The sequence below is a fragment of the Lipophrys pholis genome (genome assembly GCF_963383615.2).
Source record: "Lipophrys pholis genome assembly, chromosome: 4".
NCBI lineage: Eukaryota > Metazoa > Chordata > Actinopteri > Blenniiformes > Blenniidae > Lipophrys > Lipophrys pholis.
Window position 1 is genome coordinate 25028826 of NC_137637.1, and position 16752 is coordinate 25045577.

Sequence of the window (16752 nt, forward strand, 5' to 3'; positions counted from 1 at the left end):
AAAACTATTTCTCCTGACTGATCAAATAAAAAATGAAATACACCGCCATCACCATTTACAATTTCCGAAATATATCAACACCGTGTTGTCTGACTCACCTATTGTGTTTGTGACTCACAAGCAAAGACAAATTGACTTAACAACTGTATACATACTGCGTGGTTGTGTGTGTGTGTGTGTGTGTATGTGTGTGTGTGTGTTCACATATGGAGCTTTTTTGGTGTTATTTGAGCACAGTGTGGGCCGCATCACACCCTGCCTGCATCTGCTGCACTGGAAGCGAGACCAGCGTTTGGTGAGAAAGGTTAGCTCGGTTAGAAGAACACGTTATTTGGAGTTGGCCGCCTGCCTCCTCCTGTGGCCCGCGATGGTTTCCGTGTACCGAGGGATCGGTGCCGGAATGCAGTAACGGTCACAGAGGGACCCACGCACTCACCACATTGTGAATCAAAACCCAAACTCCACTTCATTAGACTCCTGTCATTGCAAAGACTCTCACACCACTCTATAAATACCCCTGTCTCCCCCCTCCAAATTTGTTTTCCCTCTTTTTTCTTACACATGAAAATGCTCAGGGACCGTTCCAGCCTTCTGATGTGGCTCTTTATTTTGTACGTTGGCGCAAGAAACCACACAATAGTGGCTCCTTTTGAATATTAAAACATTCTCTGTCAGGGTACAAAGGTTCTGAAGTTTTTTAATAGGGGTACACGCTAAATAAAACCTCTCTTTGAGCTTAACAGTTATGCAATGTGGGATTTGGTTAGTTCGACTTGAGCAGCAACCTTTAGTTACTACAGGAGATTTGTTTTGAGGGTAGCACAAAAATGCCTGGTATCCCACTGGCTTTTGTCTCTTTTAAACATCTGTAAATAACATCTCCTCGAGGTGTTGTGCGTGATATAGTGTTCTTGAAAAAAGGGAGTTTACTGCATTAAAAAAAAAAAAAAGGTCTTAATGTAACCACTTAAAGCAGATTTAAAACACAAGATATAAGAATTTGAACAAACCCACATTCAGATATAAAAGATCAGAGCAGACCACATTAAGGTATTCGCCACACATGCATGCACAGAGACACAATAAACTTTGACTGCTGCTGCAGATGACAATATTAATAATCTTGCTCTGGCATTTCTGATTTAAACTGTTTGAGGCACCGACATCGAGTTAGTAGTCATATGTTCAGATAGTTGCTTTTTCAGTGAGACATTTTGTTCTGTCAGACACTGCCTCAAGATGAAACCATGCTTTCCTGTTCCTGCTTGGTTAACATACAGACGGGGCGCCATCCTCTGGGTCATGTCGACATTACATCTCCCAAATGTGAAATGATGGTGCCGAAAACCAAGTGACCACATGTGACCTCGAAGACTTTGTAACATGGAAGATATGCCTTCGTAATGAAGCAGCTATTCACTCTCTCTCTCTCTCTTTGGCCTTTCGGTGCTTTTCTTCTATCACTTACTATCTCCTGTCTATAAAACATGCACAGAGACACGCACTTAGAGTTTACTCCAGTGTTTTGTGATCACGCAGTTGTCATTATGCGTGAATCGTCCACATGTCAGTCAGTCTCTCGCCCCACGTATGTGTGCAAGGTTGTGGGCCCTGCATGTGAAGCCTAAACCGACGCCTAGAAAAGAAACTAATTAAAGTCATGGAGAAAAATGCAAAGGCAGCAGAACCGCACAAGAAAGTGTGTGCATGTCATTACTGACCTGGCTCTTGTTGGAGAAAAAAAAAAAAGAGAGAGAGAGAGAAATGATGGCAAGGAGAGAGAGAGAGAGTGAGAGAGAGAGAGAGTGTGTGAAACCTCAACCAGTGAAATAATGTACATAAAAAAGACTCAACAAGAAAAACGTTTAAAAAGCAAACTTGGGGAGTTTAAGAGGATCTTTGATGTGTATCAGAAGAGGAAAGCAGCCTTGCGACTAGGACGACAGTAATTTTAAGTCAAAGCAGAAGGCTGGCTGACTGGCTGCCTTACTGGCTGGCTGGCTGACTGCCGGGCTGACTGACTGTGGTCTTTGATGGCGCTGGCTGTTTGAAGTGGTTTTCGGGGGATGGGAGCAGCGTGTGGTGTCAGTGGGACAGGGGAGGCGCTCAGGGAGGGGGGGGGGGGGGGGGGGGGGGGCATGATGGCGACGGTACAGGGCAGGGGGGGGGAGGCTGGGAGGAGCAAAGGATGGAGAGATGGAAAGAGAGACGAAGAAAAGCAGAGGTAATGGATGAAAATGGGGAAAGAAAGAAAAAAGAGCCAGTGACAGGGATAAGAGGTGAAAGAGCTGAGATACACGGAAACCCAGATGAGGCGGGATCAAAGGGGTGATAAAGAAAGAGCAAAAAGGGAGAACACTAAAACAGGACTGAAGTGAGTGACTTACACAAGGAGGGAGGGACGAAAGAGAGGGAACTGAAGTCAGAAACAGTTATGTGGAGGTGAGCAGAGAAAAAGAAATAGAATGAGGAAGTAACCCCAGCATGTCTGCGTCTCACTGTCTATATGAGGCCTGGTCACATTCACACCTATAACGTCTATCATTTAGATGACGTTGCCTCCCTCTGATATGATGCCAGGTAGCCTTATGGCTTATTATCCCCTCCATCCCTCCCGCAATGCAGGACGTTCATAACTGTTTCCTCGAGGTAACAAATGTAACTGCAATGCTGAAATGGGGGAAAAAAAAGGGAGATCAGTTCTGCATGACTTCAGGGTGTTTTTTCTTCTCTTCATCTTGGCTTTTTCCACTTCTTACATTAATAACTGACATATGAAGTTAGAACTTAGACATATGAAGTTAGAACTCTTTCATATGTTAGGTGATTTTTAAAGTATACCTAATTAATCATATAAGATGTTCTTCCAGTAAGATGAGATAAGAGATATCTGGTAGATGTTACGTGATGATAATGACTGAAGTGAATCGTTACACACTGCACGACTTCCTTTCTCACACAAAATACTTCCGATGCATGAATCCGGCTCTTTATACCTGATTTAAAGATTCATTCACATGATCTTACCGCTTCAAACTGCTCACAAGCACCGTCCAGAGTGAGCACTTTTGTTTTGTATTGATTGTACCCTGAAAAAAAAAAAAAACCCCATTGTGTTTAAAAGCAATTAATGTTTTGTTAGAGAGAGAGAGAGAGAGAGAGAGAGAGAGAGAGAGAGAGAGAGAGAGAGAGAGAGAGAGAGAGAGAGAGAGAGAGAGTGAGAGAGAGAGAGAGAGAAAGAGAGAGAGAGAGAGAGAGAGAGAGAGATGTGACCAGTACAGGTGGGTCTAGAAATCAGTGAACTATGTTCTCTTCACCAAGGAATGTGTTTACTCCCCACGATGTGTATGTACATTATCTAGTTGTGTGTGTGTGAGTGTGTGTGTGTGTGAGTGTGTGTGTGTGTGTATGTGTGTGTGAGAGAGAGAGAGAGATCGGTGGTACCAGGTGATCACAGGTACAGGGAGACACACACACGGCGCGGGGGAGTTGGCTGGCTGACCTTTCATACACCTTCCTCGTGGTCTGTCCAAGTTTTCACTATTTTTTTCCTCACCTTGCCGCGTAGAAACAGTAAAAAAATGTTATCAAACAGGGTTTCAGGTGGTAAACTGAACATGTCAGGTTCAGATGGACTGTCCTTTCAAAAGTAAAGGAGATAGCACTTTCAGGAATAACTCGGTAGAAGACGCGAATAAATGCAAAAACGAATGCAATAACTATAGTAACAGAGATTCGGATTTATTGTTCATGTCCATTTAAGATATGATTTTTCCCTGGCTGTATTAAGTCAGGCTATTGGCCAATAATGATAATACCTTTGGCATGGACTCACAAAGTGTAAAAATGACATGAATTGGATTGAATATTTTGCTGATCATAATTTGTTTGTGGATAAGAGAACAATGAAGCAGCAGCTAAAGCGAACAGCTATCATTTGACTTTTCCAGCCTACTTGAAAATCAAATTTGGTTGCTGAGTTTGACACGAGAAATTGGGCCCAATAAAAAAAGAAACATTCAAATATGAATGTGTGTAAAGACAACTAGTTTTGTAGACCAATTGAACAAAGTGGTCACCCTGGGTCACTGTGTATCATCACAGGATTTATATATTTACATAATGTAGTCAGATATTAGCAGTTGGTCCTTTTTTCCACGATGATCCATTTTAAAACTACATACACTAAAAATACCCCAAAACCAAAACCTAATATTGTTTAGTCCTCGCTAACACGTTCCTCCTACGCTTAGCCACAGCCACAACATTAGAACCACATGTCAAACGTCGTGCCGATCCCTCTCGTGCCACCAAGACATCTCTGACCCACCAAAGCATGGACTTTATAAGATCAAATGGCAGATCCTTTAAATCCTGGAGGTTTCAACATGGGGTCCCCTCAGTCTGACTTGTTTTTCCAGCACATCCTACAGATGCTCAACTGGATTGAGATCTGGGGGAATTTTAAGTCCATGTAAACACCTTGAACTCTAGATTTGATGGTTCTTAAATGATACCAGAACTTGCGTCGCAGGCTGAAGTATTCCGCAAAGAGGTCACCGTGACAGGAAATACTGACGGTGTAAAGTGGCCTGCAACCATGGTTAAGCGGATAACTATGTGTAGTAGTAGTATTCTGCATGTAAGAATGCATACCTGCTCGTGATCAAAGTAACACGCACATCGACGTGCCTGATTATTGAGCGTGAAGCTGTCTGCTCTGGCGCCGTTGCGTCCTGCTGCCATCTTTTCTCAGGTGAACAATGTTCACACACCTTGTCGATGTGGTGTGAAAAGCAACGTGACTCGTAGACGAGATCAGACTGTAGCTGTGCACAGGAGTCTTGTGTTTCAGCATCTACGCAGCCCAGCACACAGAAAACTATAGAAGACTGGATGTTGGGTTACTCTCAATAATAGTTAAATCCCTACTAATTTGTGCTACAGTTTTTGTTTTTTTACATGTGGGATTGGACGGTGTAACTCTGAATATGAATCAATTAACTTCTGGTCCCCATGCCAACACCACATCATCGTTGTTTGTTTGAGCCACATTAACCACAGCAAAACATCAAATATTAGACTCGTTGCAGGCAACCACATTTTGGCTTTTGTTCATCTTGCTGAAGTCTCCGTGCCTCCCTCTTTAAATGTAGCTGAACTTTTTACAGTATTTCCAATCCCTCGACTCGTGTCATTGTCACTGTGGAGCTGTGTTTTTAACATGTAAGCACAAGCGTCACATAATGAAAACGGTGTGTAATGTTGTGGAATAAAGAAAGGAGATCTTTCAGAAGGGCCGTCATTGTAAAGTGATTACCTAAATGATAAGAAGTGTTTGTAGCGAGATAAAGTCTTTGGAACAGGAACTAATAGTGAGTAAAACACAGGGAGAGATAAAAAATTGTTCCATCAAAACAAAACAAACAAGAAAACTGACAATTGATTGTGAGATAGAAACAACAAAATGGCAAGAGGTCGATTAGTTGTTGTTGGTTTTTTTTTTTGTGAGTTTTTTAAAGTCAGAAGTTAAAAGAAAACTACTTACTAGCAGATGCAATGTTTTCTTGCCTTAGAGGTTAATTAAGGAAGTTCTAAAAAAACAAAAAGCAAAAAGAAGAAGAAGAAGAAAAAAAAAGAAGGCAGTCCTTCTCTTGACTGATGTTGATATGCAGCTAATTTAACTTTTCCTCGTGTCACCCCCTGCTTTATCTATTTCCTTCACTGGCATATACTGGCAAACTCTCAGGAAGCTAAGTGGGCCTGCCTGCTGGGTCGCTTTCTCCCTGTCTACCTCTACCTCTCCCCTCTCCCTCTCTCTCTCTCTCTCTCTCTCTCTCTCTCTCTCTCTCTCTCTCTCTCTCTCTCTCTCTCTCTCTCTCTCTCTCTCTCTGCCACCCATCTGGCCCTTGTAATACATGACAGCTGAAGCAGGGTTTCCAAATTTAATTTGAGGTGTGATAAAACAGCGCATATCTATAAATTGTGTGCGGAGAGCTTGCCTATCTGGACAAGTTTTAAACTCTTTCTTCTGTTAAACATGTGCAGCATATCAAACACACAACCCCGGGCTGTCTGCAATAAATGAAGATCCCCAAATAGACTTAATGGTGAGGAGCTTTGCCAAAGCAATGACAAAGGACAGAACAATACCACTGCAAATGGAGTATGTCAAGAACGCAAGGGATTCATTTGCAGCATCAAACTTTACAGAATGTAAACTTTTTTTTTCTCCCCCACTTCATATAAAAGCTTTAATGTGAAAGTAAAAATGCCTCACCATTAAGCCGCATAAATAAAGCTGGTGTTAACTGTGTGACTAGATATCCTGACACACACACGCACACACACACCTCACGATCTCTGGGACTATTAGTGTTATCTTACAGTGGAAAGGGTGTTATCCTTAGATAAACACTCGGCCTTCAGGTTTTTCATGAAGCTATTAGTTCTCCATTGTTCTCGTCTATTAGGGCAATCTAATTTGTTCCTGGTAATTACACTGTGTTTAACATCCATTAAAAGATCAATTAGATTGCTTTGAAGACCTTTTTAATGAATGTGATCAGCCTATGAGAAAGGTGAAAGCAATTTGTGAAATACATGTGTGTGATATATGATAGATAATTATTTTTTATATTTGTATTTCAGTCTCATTTTGACATGATAGCAACATTCACATGCAGAAGCTTTTATGCTAGAAACCCTGCCGTTTCCATCCATACATCCATCCATACACACATTTTGAGTCACAATTACTCTCAAACATGTTATTGGACTCTCGAAGGAAACCTGACACATGCACAGGAAGAACATGTAAACCCCATAGTGAAAGCCCTCAAAGACAGACTTGAATTTAGGATATTCTCACTGGGAGACAAAATTACACCCCAAGAAGTGAGTTCATGAAACAGTATTCTGCACAATCACAAGCCAAAACACAATGAAGTGGTCAGATCACTGAAGAGTGTCTGTACACTCTTCACTGGCAGTGAATCAAAAACATGTCTTATAGGTCGTCGTCTTTACGATACGTATGTGACTTTTCTCCAACCACCTCCACACCAACCATCCATCTCCTGCCACCTATAGTCTGTAAATGACCAAACTGCAGCCCCTTTTGACCGCTTTGAATTTGCAGAACCCCACATTATGTTGTGGCTGGTCTACAACACCAGGGGCCAGGCCTATAAACACAAACGCCCGTGACTGAGCTAGAGTCGGACTGCCTGACTAATCAAAATTACACCATCCGTGAGCCAAATACCACAATTTTTAGAGTTTGTGTCACCTTAAAGTGTTTCAACTGAAATGAAAAGTCGTCTAACAGTTCATACAGTATTGATACATACAATGTGTGTCGACCTAACCTCTGTCTAATACTGTCTATTTCCATTTGTGTACATCCATATAATACTCTACATTATAATACATCTACTTCTGCAGGGTTTGGTTTTAATGCAGCAGTTAGTGGGGGTGACCTCAATTACCAAAACATTTGCTGGATTTGTTTGCTCAATTCCAATTAAGTAAATAAGTGTTTTGGGGCTTCATGCACCATATCCTTCATTTGTTTCAGGTTATGGTTATCAGCTGCAGATTCTTCCCCTTTAACTATTGAGACAAGATGGTAACCACAGAGACCTGAAAGAGTGGAGCTTTTTTGAGCACACTATCAGGGCACTGGATTACATACATAAATGGAATGGAAGCGCTGACATACTCAACACTGCACATGGAAATATGAAAATGTTGAATTTGAGACAAACTGTGCTATTCTTGTTGGAAGAGCCAATGCATTCTCTGACACCATCATCCCAGTTATTCTAAAGTGATTATTTTTTTTCCCTGAAGAGAGTTATTCAAGTTGTCTGGAAGAGTGCCTCTCACTTCGACTATTGCAATATACATTGCTGAAAAAAACATATAAATCAGAATGGTAATGCCTGCTTTTTTCCAGTGCCGTGTAGCTGTATTGGACAGAATCACCAGTGTGGCAGCCATGAGGCAAGAACATACAGCAGGGCTGCTTTGGCTCCATCTGAAACATCAGAATGAGCAATAATTGAATAAACATGTGAAAAATACCAGAGGGACTCAATCAAGGGATTCCCCATTACTGCTCTGCAGATCTGGCATCAAACACACAAAGCAAGGACAAGAGAATCCTGTGACACTTGGAGCTCTGGGAATGTGGAGGAACAAATAAGGAAACACTCAGATTATCCCACGTTCCGTCGTCCATCCTGTCTCCTCTTCACCCCCACACACCCCTGAGGTCCCCCATCGCTTGTCTTCTCACGCTGGAGAACTGTTTTTGCCGTCTTCAGTCCTGTCAACCCCATCAGTTCCCCATCCCTGTCATCCTCCCCTCTTCTCTTCTCATTCTGGCCCTCCCACCCGCTGGTTCTGACGCCTGAGCTGAGCCCCTTGAAGAGTCCTGGTAATAAACTGTGGTGCCTGGGCTCTTCATTGCTGTCTCGCTCTCCCCACCCCTCATCCTTGAGCGCTGATACATCTGCCGTTAAAGTCGGCCCGGTCCAAAAGGCCCGGCCCCTCCACCCTGTACAGTACAAGCGCGTCAGTCTTTAATGTTCCAGTGTTCTCCCTCCATTCTCTCTCTTTCTTTTTCCCCCTCTTTTTTGTTTCTCGAGTCCTTTGTGTACAGTGTGCTATGCTCACTGTGGCAGCACAGTGCCAGAACCCCCCCCCCCACCACACACACACACACACACACACACACACACACACACACACACACACACACACACACACACACACACACACACACACACACACACACACACACACATATGCATATATGCACACACGTACACAGTCACAGACACACAGCTGGGCCCCAGCTGCATACAAAGACTAGGGTTTGGAAATCAATGAAGGAGAAAGAAGAAAAGGGGAAAGGAGTTTAAATAAATTGGCACTTGAAAAAAGGAGAAAAATGAGAAAGGGAGAGAGGGGAACAGAGAGAGAGAGAGAGAGAGAGAGAGAGCGAGAGAGCGAGAGAGAGAGAGAGCGAGAGAGAGAGAGAAAGCTCTCTCCTAAAAAGACACATTCACTCAATAACAGAGTTTTAATGAACTAACAAAACACGAGAAGCCAGGCGCTGGGACGAGATACGTTTGTAAGGGGGTGCATGAAACACGGCCTGACATCGGATTCGGAGAGTAAAGTTTGAATGAGTGTGATTAGTTTTGAGGATGTCGTCCTGGCAAAGATGCTGCGTTGGAGAGAAGGGGAAATCCCATACACAAAGGATAAATTAAAGAAATCAACTGAAAAACTTGAATCTAAACAGTTGAATACTCTCATAGTAAACAGGCTCTACCTTCCTTTTGCAACATATTAGAGTAGACAGAAGATATATTTAAAACGTCATTAATTTGACCATGTTTAGAAGAAAAAGTTTTTTAAATACGTAACGTTTAACTTTTAAAAAGAAAAGTACAAGTACAGTCGGGTTAAAAGCATTTAAACAATTTAAACTGTAGATAATTTCAGAACACTTCAACTCTAAAAGGACCTCGCTGGAGTCAGAGCACTGTGCTTGGAGGACTGAATAAGAGGGTGTTGAACTATTGGCTGTTGTCAGCGCTTTGCTAATTAATTCACACACTTTGAAATTTAAACCTCTCCCTTGCAGCCAGTAAATATAGGTCGTCATTTCAAATGTACATGTTTCCTTCCTTGATCCCACGACTGTTTTCAATCTGCCAGGAATGAAGAGTTGTAATTTCCTCACATTGCCTGATATTGCTGAACATTGACGGTTTTATTGGGGGAGACAGAGACATAATCAATAGGCGCCTTGGAGAGAGAAGAAAAGCCAGGCTATGCTTTTTCTCTTTCTTCTGGTTTGGAAAAGATCCCCAAATCGCTGTCTTATGAGACGGGCCTGCCAAATTCATTTGGTTTTATCAAGGACCTTTAACTCCGTGCTCACACAGCCGCCTCGAGCCCAGCATATTCAGGATCCGACACACAGCTTTAACACACAGGGTTTTTTTTGGCGTTTTTTTTTTTTTTTATACTGACATGAGGATGCACACGCAGCCAGCACAAACTTTTCACATGTGTGTCATACGCCATGTGTAAGAGAGCACACCTAACAGGCAGACTCACCGTCCAATCAGAAAGACATGAAAGAAATGCGAGAGAAAGCACAGGCGGAACTAATTCCTGAAGTAAAAATAGATGGTGTGTGACACATCAAAGATAACATTCGTCAACATGACATTTAAAACTGTTTCAAGATTCCCAACCGAGTATCAATTTAGAACCAGTTTCCTGTTTTCCTGTTCGCTTTTGAAAAGCGAGTTCGAGTGGTTCACATCCAGTCACTTCTACTGGAAATTCACTGCAGGTGATGCCTATCTCTCCTCTGAGGTCGCCGCAGGAATTAAAGGAACTGGACGGTTTTTTTTGCTGGTGGTCTGATAAGTGACAGGCCCTTGTCAGTAAGTGTGCTGCGCAGCTGATAGCTTTCACAGTGGTGTGACGCTGTTGATTTGTGAAATACAGTGCGGTCGGTCGACAAACTGCTACGTGACAGTCAAAGGTGAGACCGTGCGTGCGTGTGCACATGCACACACAACACCCAATAATGCAAAGGAGTCTGAGAAGCTGACACCCAACTGACACTCCACTGAGCTTCACACCTTTCTGAATAAAATGAGGAAACACTCACAGCAAACTAAGAAACAAGCAAACGGACTCCTGACAGCAAATAGACTCATGCCGGGTGCCTGTCAGATTACAAGCAAACGGGGACATTGTTTGGTTTGTGATGGCTTATATGACGAGAAGCCACCAAGTGTGATCTTCCCCGAAAGTATTCTCCAAGGTGTCAGGAAAGAAAAGTGCCCATACTCCACTTACACCTCGAGCCAGGCCTTTTGGATCACAAAAACTCAGCTCAAGAATACTAATAGAACTTCCGTCAGCAATATACTCCATCGCTGAATTTGTAATGTTTAGGTTCACGTTTGATTTCTTTAGGTTGTAAGTGAAAAGTTTAGAGGATGGGAAGGATGGGAAAGTGTACTTGTGCTATACCAAATGTGTTAAATTCATATTAGTAGGCAAGTGTGTGTATGTGTGTGTGTGTGTGTATTTATTCCCTTTTGTGAATACACAGCCACACATAAACACAATGCTGCCAGATGCTTGCAGCACAAAGTCTCAACAAAGTCTCGAAGTGCACGCGGTCTTAGAAGTTCCTCTCAGAACTGCTGTAGGAAGTGCTTTCACAGAAACTGATAGCGGACGGTCAACTGAGGCGATCCACCAAATATTGATAAGATGAATGATAGTCATGTAATAATTACAAATGTTGAATGTACAGGACAACCGAATAATCCCCACATTCACAAGGCAGGCCATCTCATTTCATATGTTGGGTATTTGTTAAAAAAAAAAAAAAAACATAATAAAAATAAAAGATTACCTTAATGAGTTATTATTTTCAACATTATATATGTTGATGTGTCCCTTTTAATTCAAATGCAAATAACCGATAGATCAAAAAAAAAACTATCACAACGATGACACTGAAGTCAAAAACCTTATGTTCATTGATTCCTTGATTCTGCGGGCTGCTTTCAAACAAAATCACCATTTTTAAAAACGTGTATTAGAATAACAAATTAGGTCGTCTACTAAGACACCAGCAAATAAAGCAACAGCAGACTAGAAAGTGTGTGTATTCCTGAAAAGCCACACAAAAAGGAACACATGTAAGAGGAAGACGCGCTGAAGTACAGAGCAGTCAAGTGGAAAAAGTTTGGAATTGGTCAAAAGTTAAAGAGGAATAATATTAATGAGTTCGGCTCATTTAAAAAAAAAAAAAAAGTTGATTTGGCTTGTTTTGAATGATATTAAAAAAAAAGTTTACTTTACATTTGATCGTGTATATAAACGAGGGGGGGTGGGGTGGGGGGGCACGAGAGTTGCAAAACAAAACAAAAAACACTTTATTTGTTTTGTTTTTTTAGTTGCCTTGTATATTCAGTGCACGACTGTGTACACTCAGGTGCCATAACCCAAACGACACCCATTAATTACTGCTCATCCCTGCAGTTAATGCTGAAACAAGCCATGAAGAAGGGGGGAAAGTGTCTGAGCCACATTGTTCTTCTCTTCTGAAAATCCCCCCCACAAAAAAAAAGAAAAAAAAAAGATATCGATGCGACTGCAGCGTCTTGAAGTCCTGAAGCACCGACATCTGCCCGCATCATTTACCAACTTCTCCAAAACTTTGCAGCGCTTTTGTTTGTTCCTTACCTCTATTCCTCCTGGGGTTGGCTTGTTTCCTGCGCTTTCCCCTGCTCTCCTCTGTCATGCCCCTGCTTTCTTCTGTCATGACCGCGCTTTATTTCGCCCTCCTTTGGGGAAAAAACAGACAGTTTGTCCGGGGAGCGGTGCGGTGCGGTGCGGACCGGAGCGTGCGTCCTGAGCGGCTGCCTGAGAATGAATGGTGCTGACTGAAGGCATCGCCCTCGGTCACAGCGGGGAGACGCAGAACCTTGATGGGACTCCAAGCGGAGGCGACGAGCCGTGCGGAGTGATGTCAGCAGCAGAGGTTGGCCCTGAGGTCAGTCTTGGCACCGTACGGACCTACACCTTCCCCAAAGCAGCAATGCGGGCAAGATCCGATCATTTAAGCGTGGCCATAAACCCCCCTCCTGGTATACTTTGAGCGTATATTATTCCGAATTCACTGTCGCGCCTCCTCTCTGGTGAGGAAAACCCTGAATGCTCGTTTCCCGACTAAATAGACACAGTGTTAAACTTTTCTCTCGTGTGTGGAATGAAGTGCCAAATTACATGTAACTGGGAAGACATGTTTTTTTCCCCTTCTTTTTGATAGTTTTGTTGATGAGCCTGATGCCAATAACGCATCGGTGTAATGACACTGTTTACTCCATCCTCGACCATTTCCACGCACATTGTGCAGGTTAATGTGAACAGGTATGTGCGGCTCCCCCTCCTGCACTGCGTCCCCCTCCCCTTTTCATGGTTTTATAGCCCGACTGTTATGCGCATCACCTGCGCTCCAGTATCCCGGAGAGGACCCCGTCCTGCGCCCCCCATTCACCCCTGGACAGCTGTAGGAAGTAGTGCATTGATCGCCCTTTTGTTTTGCAACCTGGGCCGTAATCTGTTTTGCAACTGAAAAAAACATCCGAAATAAACCTCTAACGCAGCGTTCAGGACCCCCACCTTGGATTCTTCGTTCCCCCCACCACCACCACCACCTTCTAACAACTGTGCCAGATAATAAGAGCGAGCCGGGTCGCTTTTCACGGCGCATAATGCGCCTCGCCACCGGGTGTCTGCGGACTAAACAAACAGGGATCTGACACAATAACACAGATTAAGCGGGGTGAAGACAGAAAAGTAAAAGGAGGATTATCTGCATTGAAGTTTTGAGAGGATCCGAACACACAAGCCACACAGAAAACGTATATTCTGATAATCTTTAAAGTTTCAGGCATCAACTTTAAATCATAGTAGGATTATTCCACTCAGGCATTAACATCCGAAGGTTTGTAAAAGTGCCTGAGTTATGTTATCTTCGTGTTGGAGATCTTTCACTCAGGATTTGAATTTGGATCATCTGTTGAATCATGCACAGTTTTCACTGCCAATCATTCATTTGGGATTTTTCAGTTTTCATTATGATATACTTCTTTACGTATTGATTACTTTGGCTGTTGTGTTCTGTAGGCAGTACAATGCCAACTTCTAATGACAATGTGGGGGGATGGATGGTCCTTAGGGGGGATGGACTGAATTAAATACAACCTTTGTCTTGGTTTAACTGATTTGAATTATTATGAATGAAAACAACCATAACCTCATTTAAAAAGACTAATACTTTAGGGGGAAAAAAACTACTTTTTCAGTCATTTAATGAGCAGAGATAAAACAACTCATTCTTGATAATCAGCTATATAGTTTATTTTTGCATCAAACTAATAGGTAGAGTGAATCAATTATGTTCAAAATGGATCAAGTCGGATTGAATTTAAAAGTTTGTTCAAATGTTTTAAAGTTGCTCAAAGCAGAAACAGATTTTCAGTAGAGATCAACAAAGTATAAGCAATAAGGTCGCAGAAGGAAAAAATATTCATCTTAGTTTCTCTGTGTTGTGTTATACCCCCAAGTGGATACAACGCATATATTCCTGTTGCGAGTACAAAAACTACAAAACGCAGCATGACTGCATCACTACTCCAGCTTGTTCTACTTTGAACCAAAACTAAGACCACGTTGTAGAGGAGACTTTTCACTCCGCATCATCAGCTCACTGTGCAAAACAGAATGTGTGTCCCTTCATTCCCCCACCCAACGCCACTGCTGGGGGTTTGTTTCCTAATGGATTCTGGAAGAGAAAGCATCCTGAAGGTGGGGAGGGAGCAGAGGCCCAAAGACAGAGAAGGACAGAAAGGGTCATCCACGGCCCTTTTGTGGCGAGATGGATAGAGGCGAGGGAGGAGAAAAGGAGGGAGGAGAGGAGGTGGATGAGGAGGGGGCAATAAACTTTGCTACCGATGAGGGTCACAGAGGTGCAGAGGTGCCTCAGAGGTCCTGGGAGCTGTTTTTAAATTATGTCTATATGAGACCGTGCAGCCAAGGTGTAGGTGGATATTTGTTATTCTTTTTAAAAAAAAAAATTGTATTATCCATTTTATCCTACTTTTGTTTAAACGTTAGACCTATTATCCGAAAATTAGTGCAATAAAGTTGTTTTGTTGAACCGTCTGAAGCTCGACGACAAGTATGTGGAATGTTTCATGTTCTAAATATGGTTTAGCAGAAAGAAACAAATTATGCAGTGGTGCTTTCGCAGTATGGATTCCTACTGTCTTGTTAAAGCAAGTATTTACTCTCTTACACACACACACACACACACACACACACACACACACACACACACACACACACACACACACACACACACACACACACACACACACACACACACACACACACGCACACACGCACACACACACACACAGAAAAAGAGGGAGCATGAAGGAAGCAGTCCCACTGGGGTTTTGTCCCAGCCTGTGGTCTATGGGTTCAAAGCTTCTTGCATGGGGAGGAGAGCCCTTACACAGCATATTAAGCAGGAGTTAATTATATGCCAACCTAAGTGACAAAAGGAAAAGAAAGGCCTCCTTCTGAATGGCAAGACAAGAAAAGAGAAAAGTCATTATGTGGCCCACTTCTTTGCATTTGAAAAACTCCGTTCTTATTTTGGCATTTAAACACAACAGGAAAAGTAGAGATCAGACTGGGATCTCTGCATCAGTCGTTTAACTTTAATTTGATTTTTTTTTTTTAACACTAGATATTTAAGAATAACATTCTGGAAAGCTTTGCACACCCACCCACCACACACACACACACACACACACACACACACACATATGCACTCACGCTAATTCGGAGGACATGAATGTGAGGTTATTGGCATTGTATTGGAAAGACTGAACATATACAGCAAGCCTAATTCTGATCAAATCATAAACTCCCTCCGATTCATGGCCAAGTGCAGCAGGTTTCAACAAAGGAACATTTCAATACTATACACATTGTGTGGTGGCTCTCTGGTGGTATCATCAGTAATTTCATACCTTATTTCTCCAGCTGTATGTATTTAACATGCAGCCATAGGATTGTTAATTATAAGAGTCTTTTACTATTAGTGTCCCCCCCCCCCCTCCCCCTCCCCCCTCAGGCAACACGCCCCGTGCGACTCCTTTTGTGGAAACAGGGCTATTGTTTCAAATCACAAATGTGGATATGCCAGATTGCAAATCAGTAGTCCGTCAGGAAAACTTCCCCTCGCTTTGGAGCAAATGAGTCAGCTTTCAGTGTCGCTGCCAGGCAGTAGTGGCTGCCGTGAGTCTACTGTGCCATGCCACAACACCACAATGCCAATATAGTCTGAGCACACTGGGGCCCCTGAACCCAAATGAGCCAACACTGTAGAAAGTAAAGGTAGCGACAGCCTTTCAAAGTCACTGTGATCCATCTTTTCAAAAATCCACCCCACACGACAGATTAAGTGGCAGTTTGACGGTTGTTTAAGGAAAGCATAGCACGTCAAAATTGTTTTTTTTTCCATTTTACACGGGAGTTTAAATTGTACTGTCACTTACCAGTGGAGGGTTAAAAATATCCATGCTGGTTTAAAAGACGGCATGTCGTAAGTTTAACCCATGTCACAACATAATGTTTGAAAACTACAACTTCAATGTGCCTTATTACACATGCATTACATTTCTTCTTCAACTGCAATTAGGCCTATTGGTGCACTGAGGAGTAAGTGTTACGTGGGGAATAGTCCCACCTCCAAAAAGCACCTTGAACACGCTGGGAAGTTCCCACTGGAAAAGTCAGAAGTTTCAGAGAGCTCAGAGAACCTCAGAGGATGTAACTCAACCAGAGGACATTAGTGCACATGAGAAATATCATGAGATGAAAGAAGCCTTATCACAGCTGGAATCAAAATAACTAGGCTTCATTAATCTAGCCTAGATTAGGCTACCTGTAGCCTACATCACGGTGTTATCACGCATATAGAAAAAAGTCCACAGAGATTATTGACAAATTTCTTGAGGCTTGTTTGGATGATGACAATAGTGTCTGTCATTTATCTGCTGATTGTCACGGGAGTGACTGTCTTCGACTATTTTTGTTGTCATTTCACCACTAAAGTGA

General features: G+C 42.6%; 1 protein-coding gene across 1 annotated transcript in view; it reads right to left on the reverse strand.

Annotated features, from left to right (window-relative positions):
- LOC308108730 (zinc finger E-box-binding homeobox 2) overlaps window positions 1–12440 on the reverse strand; it is a 30824-nt gene extending 18384 nt beyond the window's left edge. Inside the window, exon 1 of the mRNA XM_080461910.1 lies at window positions 12301–12440. Coding sequence (XP_080318036.1) covers window positions 12301–12379 — 79 coding nt within the window. The 5' untranslated portion in view covers window positions 12380–12440. The remainder of the gene's footprint in view (window positions 1–12300) is intronic.
- Window positions 12441–16752: the final 4312 nt, after the last annotated feature.